Raw genomic sequence first — 13,196 nt, forward strand, 5'->3', positions numbered from 1 at the left:
ATGTTTGCATATGTTATAATAAACTGTGATACACGTTCCCCATTTTTCTAGCAAAATAGAAATAAAGTAGGGTTGGCTCAACTGTTTTGCACACTACTGAATGCTGACTCATTCTTTTGACATAAATACAGAACTTAAAAAGCCATTCGTCTTCATTTGTCATTTCCTCTTTGGTTTGCTACATGAAGCACAACATTTACAAGTGAGTCAAAGTCTACTGTTGCACTATAGCATGTACACCTGAAAAAAACATTAGCAGCATTAGCAGTGCATCACTTACACTAGCACGTCACCATAACATTAACAAAGAGTTAACGGCACTAGATACTTTCTAATTGAAAGCTTGAAGTCCCACTGTAGTCCCCCGGGCCGCTCTACTATTGAACTAGCTACCAGTTTGGACTTAGCACGCTCACTACTTAAGTTTAAGGCTTCAAACTAACTTCAGACGAAGAGTTATTCAGCTCTTCGTAACTTCTATAGTTTGTCTTTTGTCCTGTCTCTCTTTGTTCCCCTTAAACCCAACCATTCGCAGCGTATTTCTGATCCTCCCGAAGCCAGGTATCTAAAGTAAACTGAGGCGACTCTTGTAAATTGGTGAATATGTGAATAAAAGTGACTTGAATTAAATTGAATTAAAAGTCAGAACAGCAGGTTGTGATCTACGCACAGCAGGGACCAAATGTGTGTTCTGGCTCCTTTGGCTTGCTTCAAACAGAAACATAAATTAAATGAATCGCAGTTTTAGAACAAATTCAATTCAAATACTGAAAATACAGTGTTTGAATTAACAGTAACAATTATTAAAAGTCTAATGTTACATAGAATATTATGGAAAAATAAAGCCCAGTGGATGACTTGGCCATACCTAAAGTAAACATGTTTTCCACAAGTACAAATAAGAAAAAGTACTGAAGCTCTCAGAGAGAAAAACATGACCAAAAAAATTGTAGCTTGCTCCTATTGATGTTGTGTGTGGGTTTTTTCATTCATTTGTTAGTGATCATAGCTTTCTTGAATAGCACATTGCTTATTAGCTCAGTTTTTTTCGTGTATTTTTTATTACTTGTGGAAAACTGTAAATCAAATAAAGAAAACGTCTATCTGAACCATCAGTCAACAGTTTGAACTGTTGAAGGATGGTTTTTCTTTATTTTTACTACTTTCTACATTGTAGATACATACTGAAGACAGTAAATATATGAAGCACGATATATGGAATTACGTAGCAAAAAAAGAATACAGATACGGATAATTAACTCTAAATATGTCTTATATTTTAGATTTCTGAACATAACCACCCTTTGCTTTGTTGACAGTGCTGCAAACCCTTTGCCTTCTCTCAAGGAGCTTCATCATGTAGTCACCTTAAATGGTTTTCACTTCACATTTGTGCCTAGTCAGGGTTCAGTTGTGGAATTTCTTGCCCTCTTTGTGGGGTTGGGACCATCAGTTTATGTTGTGCAGAAGTCAGGCTGGTACAGCCCTATTTGACAACTGTTAGAATTCATACTATGGCAATAACCAATCAGCAATTAAAGAGAAATGACAGTCCATCATTACTTTAAGAACTGAAGGTCAGTCAGTCTGGAAAATTGCTAAAACTTTAAACGTGTGCCCAAGTGCAGTCACAAAAACCATCGGAAACTCAGATGAAACTGGTTCATATGAGGAACGCCCCAGGAAAGGACGACCAACAGTCACCTCTGCTGCGGAGGATAAGTACATCTGAGTCACCAGCCTCAGAAATCACAACTTAACAGCACCTCAGATCAGAGTCCAGATAAATGCCACACAGAGCTCCAGCAGCAGATACATCTCTACGTCGACTGTTCAGAGGAGACTGTGTGAATCAATCTTTATGGTCAAATAGCTGCTAAGAAACCACTACTAAGGAAAAGTAGCAAGCAGAAGAGATTTGTTTAGGTCTGTTGGAAAACCATTTCAGGTGACTACCACATGAAGATCGTCGACAGAATGCCAAGAGTGTGCAAAGCATTCCCAGATAATTCCATATGGGTTCACTCATAGTTTTGATGCCTTGAGTGAGAATCTACAATGTACGTAGTCATGAAAATAAAGAAAAACATTAAATGAGAAGGTGTGTCCAAACTTTTGACTGGTAATGTATGTACACAAATTTGACTTTACATCTTCCTTAAATACACACACCACTACACACTATGAAAGAATGTAAAATAAGCTGTAGAAATGAAGGTAATTGTAAACTGCTAAAAAGTTACTAGAGGAGTCCAGTGTATGGATAGCTACTATGAGGGAGAACTGGGTGTCAGTGAAAAAGGGTAGCCAAATGTTTTCTAAAATCTAAAATGTCCCTGCCATCTCTAAATTTAGCATTATCTCCACTAGCTCTCAACCGCCAGTGTCATCTTCTGTGGAGTTTCTTTTGTCATTCTCTCTTAAGAGCTTAAAGTCATTATCATTCTCATCACAGATGTGATGTTCTGTCTGAAGTACAAACTGTTCTATTAGAGAACTAATTTAACAGAAGAAATACTTTTAGCATTTATCTCTCTGCCTCTAACAGGGTTTTGATGGTTTGTGATACATTAATTCTTGTTAGGGTACATACATACATACATCTACATCCAGTGGATGGCTCAATATAATTGAATACAATCTGTAAAACCTAGTGATCAATACAAATCTCATAAATGCCTCAAATTTTGTATTTAAAAGTTGTGTTTCACACTGTTAAGGAATTATTCGTTTTCTACTAATAATTCAGAGACATGATAGGTTTCTAAAGCAGGTCACTAGAGTAGGCAGGCGAAATACTCACCAGTATGATCAACTGTGGCATGCAGAATAAAACAGTGACAAGTTAGAGCCCCTGTTTTCATATATTTAATCAATAGCTCAGGATGTTGTAATTAGATCACAGTTAAGATTCTTGGCTTAGACAGTCCCCTTACGTTTAATATAATCATAGCATACCACTAGCCTGGGGTGGGCTATTGTTCTTATGAAATACTTACTAAATATGGCAATATGAACATTATAACACAATCCGCTTAAAGCACATTCATGCATGGTCAAAAAGCATCCACAAAACATTGTTCTCCCAAGCAATATATGCTCTCAGAGGACATAAATCAAGTTAGCAAGGTAAGGCTAGCTAGTTAGTTGTAAGTTAGGTACACTGTATAAAACCTGGTGTTGGTTATTTCTTAACATTAATTAACATGAAGCTAGACATTTCTCAGTCAAACCAGTCTTGGGAGTTTGGATGTCTAAACTGATGTAATCTATATCACATACTGTTTTGCTAGATAAGTGCAATTCATCAATATTATCAGGCAGCTAACACTTCCAAGCAGAAAGCCATCCCAATGTGGGCACTCATTTAATGTCTACACATTAAAATTCACATGCAGAAACACATGACTTTGTTCTGGTGAGTGGCACCAACTTGAAAAGTGCTATATAAATAAACATTACTTACAGTGCATTTGACACACTGCAAGTACCTTTTGGGTGGCTTTGGGTGCCTCCGTTAACAACACTAGAGATGGGGGGGTCGAGATACCCCGCTGTTACAGGATGGGAGGCGAGGTACACCCTGGACAGGTTGCTAGTCTGTCACAGGGCCAACAACACTTATAGAACCATTCACATTCATATTCACACATATAGACAATTTAGAATCACCAATGCAAACTCCATACAGAAAGGCCCGAGCTGGGTGGGGGTCAAATCTACCATCTCACTGTGAAGCAGCAGTGCTAACCACTGTGCCACCATGCTTTACATAACACATCAATTAATATGGTTCCTTACATATACGTATATTATTATTATTATTATTGACAAGATTTGTCATGTTTAACTGCTTTAAAAGGAGTATGTGTGCCTAATAAAATTGACAGTGAGTGTATAATTAAATTTCTTTAGTAAGTAATATGATTATTGATTATTCTTTCCACCTATAATACCTATAATAACGAGACTTCTATGTTGATGTCATACTTGGGTTGGGCTGTAGCAGGACCTCAGTCTGTCTGTAGATTTTCTCGGTCCAGTGTTTGGTGCAGTCTGCCCGGCTGATCAGGTTCTCAAACTGAGCGTCCAACTCGGTCTTCTCTGCTTGGCCCAACTTCTCCTCTGTGAACTGAGGCGTCATAGCGCAAACAACACACATCTCACAGGTGAACGACGGTACTCGAACACATCTGCGTCTGTCTGCTCTGAGATGGAATCAGTTTTTACACACATACATGCGAATAAAAAAATAAAACAAAGCAGTAATATTAAGAAAAGTGACGTCACGAAGGAGTCCGGTTAATGATCTGCTCGTGCTTAATCGTTGTCACTTCCCTGTCACCCTTAATCCAAATGGGAAAAAAACCCGTTTATATTTGTACTATATTTGTGCCTCTTTTAACTTGAGAAATAATTAATATTAGCTACGCTAGCTTGCCAGAGATAGCACTTAGTCAGTCCTATGTTGAACTGCGCCGCTGGCCCAAACTACGAGCAAGGCACAGCTGAATATCTTATCAATTTCACCTGCTTTAGATGCTGATATGCAGCGTCACGTTAGACAAAGCGATATACCGCAAAGTCATATACGACTGTACCAAATTGTTATTAACGCTAGTAACAACTGACTGCCAAAGTGAAAGGATGCGACAGCAAAAGCCACAACACTTTTCCGCTCGCGGCACTCACGAGCGCTTTATTACCTGGACAGCCCGTGTCAAAAACAGTCCAGCACCCGAGGCTAATTTCTTCACGCTGAAATCCATTTCGTTTATTTATGATTTAAAACACTCGAGGGAGAGCTCTCTTAACACTATCCACTAGATGTTGTGGCACACGCCAAAGTCACGTGACCTTACCTTACGTCAGACGCATCATTTTACGGAAATAGGAAAAGCATTAAATTATAGCAGTATGATATTTTTATAATTTAACAACAATACAACATGGCAAGACAGCAACAGTAACTTGAAATCTGATCGTAATCAGATCTTAAATTTCAGTACGACTGCGATATAGAAATTGAACATAGCCGGTGGTATAAGCTTTCATACCAGCAGATGTCGCCATTTTTATTGTTGACAATGCCGCAAAAATGACGCTGAACCAACAGTCTTCTAAACGAAGGCTAAAACCTCACAACAAAATTAAGAAAGAAAAATGCCTCGGCATGTGTCTGCATTCCTCTGACTCTGGCATTAATTTACTTGCCTCTGTTCCACATTTTGGTGTAAAGGACATATACAGTTTTCATACCACATGAAATAACTCTGTCTTATACTTTAAAAAAAAAATTAACTCTTTACAATACCTTTATTATTGATTGAACTCCTTTAACAAAAGAATGTATCCAAATACAGGATAAATAAACTATCTTTTGTTCTTAAATAGCAATTCCCCACTTTGGCACCTAAATACACCGTGACGCTCAGAGATGACGTAAGGACGCTAAAAGCGTCGAGTCTCAGGGCTGGCACACATGTGAGTTTTGTTTGTTACGTGTTTCTCTGCGGTTATTCGGCATTAAACTAAACTAAAAGTTACTTTAAATGTTCATATACAAAGAATGTGTATATGAACGTTAGGAATACGGTATACGAATATGCTATAAATCTCTGACTGGTGACATTTTGGCTCTTGTGAGGCTGCAGCCAGTTATTCATAGCTTGCTAGCTAGCGACCAAAACATTTTGTTACGTTAATTAAATTTAACTAAAAATGCTTAAGATGTCGTGCACTAGTTTACTGTCTTTTAACAACTGAGTCGTAACAGGATATATTTTGGAATTTGTAGCAACCCGTGGGATAACGGTATGCACATCAGGTATTCATGGCTTGGAAGTCGAAGACCCGCAGTCTACAGGTGTTCGACACGGAGTTGAGCGCTGACGCGGTGGAGTGGTGTCCTGTTTCACCCAACCACAGCATCCTGGCCTGCGGCACGTATCAGCTACAGAAAGGGGTGAGATTACATCCCATTACCTGTCATGGGAATAGAATTGTATACAAATGTCTTTATACCCTTCCTTCGCTTAAAATTATGAGAATTTGGTCCCGTGTACATTGTCCACCTGTTTTGGCGGTGTTTGGATCACCGGATTGGATTGCTAAAAGAGGTTTGTGGCTAAAATGCTTATCTCCAGCGCTGGCTGTAAGCATTTAGACCAGATTAGTAATAAGTAAAGAAGCCAGAGAACTCTGACCACTATGTTAATTGGTTTGTTAAAAAAACAAAAAAAAAAGTGATGGCTTGTACAATTGATGTCAGCTGACAAGTATAATATATAAAGCTTCAGTGTTTTACTTTGAATCATTAGTAGTTAGTATATTTTACCATTTAAGTCAAGTCAGGAATAGATATTAATGTGGGCTGTGATTTATTTATTTTTTAAATGGTGGGGTTATAGATTTACCCAGTGTCTGGGCAGAAGTTCCAGTTGTTCACTTACATGGACCTAAAATCTTTACATTTTTTGTATATGTATACAGTTCCAGTATTTGGTTCTCATATTAAACATGGACAACATTTTAAATAATGAGGTCAGTGTATGTACAAGTAATCCTAGTCTTCAGACTGGGACTTGGTTTGAGTCAGTTTTCTTTTTCCAGTCATGGCTCTGTAAGCTATAGCTCTGACTGTGAGTGCAGAAGAATTGTGTGAAAGTAAGCTTAAAAACAGGATGGTTTTAAAGGCAGAGGCGTTAAGGAACTTATTTCAGACTAGGGCTAAACTGCACCATGGTCCAGTATAAGATAAATATGAGCAGAATAAAGGGTTAGTACATGCTAACAGTAAACCTTACTCCAAACTAGGAGATATTGATATTTTAAAAAAAATCCGGTATTAATAGATTGGCCCTTGCTCCCCTTAAATAAAATGTTTGTTGCAGTCTTTCCTAATTACCTTAAGCATGTTCTCTAAGAAATTAAAACGCTTTCATATTACGTCAGACAACTTTTTCATAGTTTTCATGTGACATCACATCTATTCAATTTAGGTAAAAACCCTACAGTATTGGAGAGAAAACCCCCTAGAACAATCCCCTATAAGTAAGCACTATATGATGGTGGCAAAGAAAAAAACCTTTTTAACAGGAAGAAACCTCTGACAGAAGCAGCCTCAGGGAGAGGCAGCTGTGAAAGGAAGCAGAAGAGAAAAAGGAAAGATGAGGGCAGACTGTGGGAGAGAGAAGATACAATTTAATGACATGTGGCAGTGGCATATAAAACGTGTGCGGGTTGAAAAGAAGTGAGTTGAGAAGAAATCCTCAGAGTATCACAGGAAGCTCCCCCCGATCCAGCCCTACCTGATATGCTTTATCAAAACGGAAAGTTTTATGTTCAGTTTTTAGAGCAGAGGGTGTCTGTCTCCTGAATCCAAACTGGGAACTGGTTCCAAAGGTGAGGGGCGGGGTCGTATTTAAATATGACAGGGCCTTATTAGTTAGTATGTAAGGAGAAGGATTGTAATGCAAGGTATTCCTCTATTGCCTGCTAACTCTTTTTTTTTTTTTTTAAAGTTGGTTTCCTCCTCTTGCTCTAGTGCTAGCTGGTAATTAAAGCAGACTCACTCAGAAGCCGCTCGGTTTGCTTACAAATGCTGTATAGGCGTATGGCATTACCAGCACACGGACTTAACTTTGTTATACAGGCACACTGGCCCAGATCACAGCAGCTAATTTAAACTCTCCCTGGAAATCATTTTTGATTACATTTATGTCATCTAACTTAAAAAAAAATTACACTGCTGCCCCAGAGTGCTGCATACATTTTATTAATAAAGACTTGGTAGCCGAATGAAGCAACCAGTGGAGTTAATGAGGACCCACTTTGATGTCTGCTCTGTGTCACTCTGCTCTCATGTTGCAGGGAGGGGAAGAAGATGCCACCCCGAGCAGGATCGGTCGTCTCTACCTTTTTGAATTTCGGCACGAGGGACCGATGTGCCCCCCTCTCACAGAGCTGCAGCGCATGGACACCGCAGCCATTTTAGATTTGAAATGGTAAGAAAGCAGATTTGGTCAGTGTAGCTTCGGTTATTTCCCTCATATTCATTGTTATGCGTGTTCATAGGTGCCACGTGCCTGTGTCAGACAGAGCAGTGCTGGGGATGGCAACAGCTACCGGGGAGCTGCAGCTGTACACACTGTCTCGCAGTCAGGTGAGAAATGTGGCATCAAAAGATTTAGACAGTGGCATGTGGGGCCTGTATTATGAAGACATCTCAGCATACCCAGAACATTTTTCCATTATCTGGATTCACTTAACCCCATCATTGGTAGTCAGGATAAAAAGTTACACAAAACTGGTTGTCAGCTCACTAAAGTAACCGAGGCTTTCCTGATCTAACGACAGAAACATGAAAGGGGCAGCAAAATCTGTCCAATCACAGTATAACTTTTCTTTATTTTTTTACATATTTATTGACTTTTATAAATGTAGATATGGCATTATTTATGGTTAATATCAGCTGATTTATTGGCCCCAAGATCAGTCGAGTTTATGATTTTGGTGTTTCATTAATTTTGCCTGTATTTAACAGTTACTAAGTTTAGCACACTAAAATACGCATTAAGGCCTTGATTGCCGTGTAACGGCCACAGACAGCTTGAGCTGCAGTGCATGAGCGCAGCAGCTATTTTAGATTCAGGCTACAGGAAGGCTGCTGTTTTTATGCCTCACCTCTAACTGTGCATTCATTTGTTGTTTTGTGTTGATGTTGTGGTGTGCACTCATGAATGTGTGTATCCAGTAGGAGGGTAGCCACAGTCTGCAGTCTCTCAGTAGTCTGGAGGTTGGAGCAGAGCGGCTGGCTCTGTCATTAGACTGGTCCACTGGAAGACTGGACAGGTCAGCTTATTGGAGACGCTACTACCTCCATAAAAGAGCCAATGTCACATGTTGTGCAAATATCATTCATGTTAATACCTCACCCTGTCGTGTCAGCAGCAGTGACGTGCGGATTGTGTGCAGTGACTCTGCAGGCTGCATCAGCGTGCTCTCTCTGGCTGAAGGTGCTTTAACAACACTGTCTCAGTGGAAAGCCCATGACTTTGAGGCCTGGATCTCTGCCTTCTCTTATTGGGACACACAGCTTGTGTACTCTGGTAACATATATCCTGTCACTCTTAAAAATTAATGTGTTAATTGTTGCAAACAAAGAAAAGCGTATTCTAGAATCTTACGTATCATTTGCATAAATCCAAATAACTGTATTTTTCAGTAAGAACAGGAAACCCATCATAGCAGGTAGGTTTGAATAGCTTTTTTTGTTTTAAAAACTCTGTTTTGTATTTACTTGGATTGGCTCTGTGATTTAAAAATAAAATATTCTTTGATCTAAAACATTTTTTGTTTAGTCCATCTTTTTCTGCAAACAAAATAACGGTTAAATACTAATTAGGATTTAATTAATAATTGGTGAGTGGCATCTTATTTGCTGAAATCAGTCAGTAAAACTGATATACAACTGTCATGTGAAAAATAAAGTAAGTACATCCTATTTCAGTTCTGAGGTTTCACATATGAATCCTTTTCAGCTTCTAATATGATAAAATTATTACCTCAGATGAGCAACACATGCCATTATTTATGTATTTGAAACTAAGCCAAAATCCAGAAGCAGTGAGTAAAACCTTAAGTGCACCTCATGATTCAGAAGATTGTAGAACCAATTTTAGCAACTGTAGCTTGAAGTAATAATTTTCTGTGTGACTTCATTAGTCTCTGACATTATTGTGGATGCATCTTGCCCTCATTCTGCTTTACAGCTTTACTGCAGTTTATTGACGTTTGTGGGTACAGCTGTCTTAAAGTCCAGGTTTCTTTGGGTTGAGGTTCTTTGCGCAATTGCAACGTCTGTTGTATGACAGCATTTGGTCCAGAGTTTTAGCTGTTTGACTCCTCTGTGTTCTTTGGTATACAGAGGAGTTCATGGTCAAGGTTCCCAGGTTCTGTGCCTGCAAAATAATCTCAAATCATCATCCCTCCACCACCACAGCTCCACGACAGATGGTATGAGTTGGTGTTTCACCTTGACCAAATGCTATTAAGCTGCTTCAGTATGAGATGGTATTTGTACTACTATGCAATGTTTGGTCTTCACCAAATATGGCACTGTGCATTATAGCAAAATCTCTCCAATTTGGTCTTGTATGTCCAAAGGTCATTGTTCCTGAAGTGTTGTGGTTTCCTCAGATGCAACTTCATAAACCTAAGCTATATTGCGGTGTGTATTTGTTTTTGGTTTTCTTTGCCCTTTCAAATGAGACAATGTTGTTCAGTCTGATTGTACTGTCAAGAAGTTTAACATTTAACATGCTAAGTGAAGCCTACATATTCTGAAATGTAGCGATTTTCGGAGTTTCACTCGGCATTGCACAGTCTGACTTTGGGGTCAATTTGCTGGGATCGCCACTGTTTGGAAGATTCGTATTTGTCTTCAGTGTTTTCCACTTGTGACTAATTATTCTCACTGTAGAGTGATGGATTTGAAATTGTTTGGAAATGGCCTTATAACCCTTCCAAGTTTAATCAATAGCAACAATTGCTCCTCTAAGTTCATTGTTTACGGCTTTCCTGCTGGGCCTTGAGCTAACACACGAGTGCTCCGGACCAGAAAACTGTCAAGCCGATAATCAGTATTTGATTATCGGCTCCTGGCTGATGATTGCTGATATTTAACAGCCTGAGTAGCAGCCAATTAATTCCCGTGGAAGCATATTGTCCTTGGTTTTTCACACATCCCTTCTGCATTTTGGTTTATTGTTAAATAAATGACACAGTGTAATATGCCATGTGTTGTTTATCTGATGTTGTACTTACCTATTGTAACCTCTCCTAAGAAGCAGATGATATTTTTTGTCCTTGTATATAAAACCTTAGATTTCAGATATGGTGTACTTTATTTTTTTTATCATGACTTTAAATCATACATATGTGCCACCAATTTGTGTGCCTTACACGGGTAGTTTGTGAGCTCACATTGATGCTGCCTCTAAATCGGCCATCTAAATATTCTCCTGTGCTGTGTCATGTGTTGTTTTCTCACCAGGTGGTGATGACTGTAAACTGAAAGGTTGGGATTTAAGGATCGGTCCCTCCAGCCCCACTTTCATAAGTAAAAGGTGAGGTTGATAGTGTATCAGTTTTCATGTATATATTCCATTTTGACAGTGTGCAGACACAAATTTATGTTGTTTTCTTTCAAAGGCACTCGATGGGTGTGTGCAGTATTCACAGCAACCCTCATCGGGAGCACATTCTGGCTACAGGCAGGTAAATATCCTGATGTTGAGCTGTTGTTGTGTAAGAGTTGTATACTTGTTGCTCCTCTCACGCACTTCTCCTTCCACAGTTACGATGAGCAGGTTTTGCTGTGGGATGGCCGAAACATGCGGCAGCCCCTGAGTGAGACTCCATTGGGTGGTGGAGTGTGGAGACTGAAGTGGCATCCCAGCCATCAGCACCTGCTGCTGGCAGCCTGCATGCATAATGACTTCCACATCCTTCACTGTCAGCAGGCTCTAGGTGTGTTTGAACCTCACACTTTGTGGTGATTCTGTCTCTCCCATTGGACTGACAGCCTGCGTGGGCTCTTGCCTAGTTTAGCTGGTTTGGACTCCAGAGACCGGTCTAGTTTCAGCTTCTTAAATATGAGAATTGTTTGACAATTGTCTAATTATAATTGATCTTAGCCGTCTTTTTAGCTTCTCAGAGCGGAAAGGTAGCTTAATGAACTCATCATTACTATTTATAGATACTGCACAATTTGAAGAAATTAAGCAACAGAGCATATACCTTTTTGCTTTTTTTATAGGCTCTTTAAAAACGATGGACTAGAGTCCAGGCCTGAAAAGGCAAACCATGTAGCATTTTAAACCTGCATTCTTTCTAATGGCCAGCAGGGAGCCACTCCTTGTCGTGAAAAGAAGTCTGACTCTATAAAAATGTATGGGAAAATGAGCATACTGCTCTATAAATCTGTTGCCTCACGAAATGCTTTCCTGATGACATTCTCTGTGTCCTCAATTTCTCAAATCAAACATGGACACATGTCCATGTTTGCCAAGGGGTGTGTAACACACACAAAAAAAAAACTGTCTGAAACAGATGGATGCCAAACACGCCAAAATGGTGTTTGTGTTTGATAGGAAAGATTCTGTGAATGGTGCTGGCAGTGTAAATAGCTTTGAATGGTGAAAGGCTTCCTTCTCTACCTGAAACATCAGTAGACCTCACATATTGTACAAATGGTTGTTTTTACCAGGAGAAATCTGTGGGGGGTTTTAATAACTTACTGTTTGTTTACTTACAGAGGGCAGTGCAGGAGCATGCCCCATTGTAACCTCATACATCCTCCACAGTTCCTTGGCATATGGAGCAGACTGGTCCAGGCTGTCCCTGGAGGACCATACTGCCTGTTCCCCGCCTGCCACAGAACCAAAGGAAAGCCCTGCAGAGAACCGAGGACACTTAAGGATTCAATATGAATCTCCCACTGCCAGCTTTGACACTTCCCTGGAGGACGATGCTGGTCGATACATCCCAGAGGGAATTGCAGCACCTCAGACCTCCCCTGCTCCAGTTCCCACCCTCAACCCTGATGAGGATGCTCCCTCACTGTCCTGCCTGCTGGCCAGCTGCTCATTCTATGACCACATGCTCCACGTGTGGCGCTGGGACTGGATGCCAGACCAGGCTTTACAGGAGTCATAGCAATGTTGACACTATTGAAATCTAAATGTATAGCCTGACTACAGCAAGAGCATGTCATGCTGTTATTCCAGTCACTGTTTTTATCATGAAGATTCCTATACTTTGGAATGACTTATCACATTATATGCAATTAGCAAGACCCTCTATTTTCATAGTGACACTGATTTTTTTTTTTTAATATAAACTTGTATTTAAGCAAAAAAAAAAAAGAAGTTTATAATCCTCATACTCGTGTGTACTGTAGCTACAAGCGCAATACAACCATTCACCTACACATGTTCTTTGTTTGGTTTTTTTCTTCTTTAGCCCAGACCAGCTGCAGGGTCGTGTGAGGTGGTTGTTGTGGGGCTAAAATAGGGTCAAGATGCCCACTTGGCAAGCTGCATCCCTAAAGTTGAATCAAAAAACATAGCAGCTAATTGTTAATGTTAAGGAGCAGGACAAAATATCAGAAATGCACCCATAAAAATTATAAC

The 13,196-nt window shown here is 39.7% G+C and overlaps 2 protein-coding genes across 5 annotated transcripts in view; one reads left to right on the forward strand and one right to left on the reverse strand.

Moving 5' to 3' along the window:
* LOC113034112 (endophilin-B2-like) overlaps positions 1–4,852 on the reverse strand; it is a 28,917-nt gene extending 24,065 nt beyond the window's left edge. For 2 of the 4 annotated variants that reach the window (XM_026188450.1, XM_026188448.1), the window contains exons 1-3: positions 4,707–4,852; positions 3,991–4,132; positions 2,804–2,815 (exon numbers count right to left, since the gene is read on the reverse strand). In XM_026188450.1, the coding sequence (XP_026044235.1) occupies positions 2,804–2,815; positions 3,991–4,132; positions 4,707–4,769 (217 nt within the window). In that variant the 5' untranslated portion in view covers positions 4,770–4,852. The remainder of the gene's footprint in view (positions 1–2,803; positions 2,816–3,990; positions 4,133–4,706) is intronic. The other 2 variants (XM_026188451.1, XM_026188449.1) reach the window with 1 other exon arrangement.
* Positions 4,853–5,426: 574 nt separating this feature from the next.
* On the forward strand, positions 5,427–12,994 carry dph7 (diphthamide biosynthesis 7). The gene is made up of 10 exons (XM_026188447.1): positions 5,427–5,484; positions 5,798–5,965; positions 7,873–8,006; positions 8,077–8,164; positions 8,759–8,853; positions 8,953–9,110; positions 11,057–11,129; positions 11,215–11,280; positions 11,360–11,532; positions 12,320–12,994. Exons 2-10 carry the CDS (start codon positions 5,834–5,836, stop codon positions 12,718–12,720), a joined length of 1,320 nt encoding a protein of 439 aa, XP_026044232.1. The 5' UTR covers positions 5,427–5,484; positions 5,798–5,833; the 3' UTR covers positions 12,721–12,994.
* Positions 12,995–13,196: the final 202 nt, after the last annotated feature.

Source organism: Astatotilapia calliptera, chromosome 12 (genome assembly GCF_900246225.1).
Source record: "Astatotilapia calliptera chromosome 12, fAstCal1.2, whole genome shotgun sequence".
Lineage (NCBI taxonomy): Eukaryota > Metazoa > Chordata > Actinopteri > Cichliformes > Cichlidae > Astatotilapia > Astatotilapia calliptera.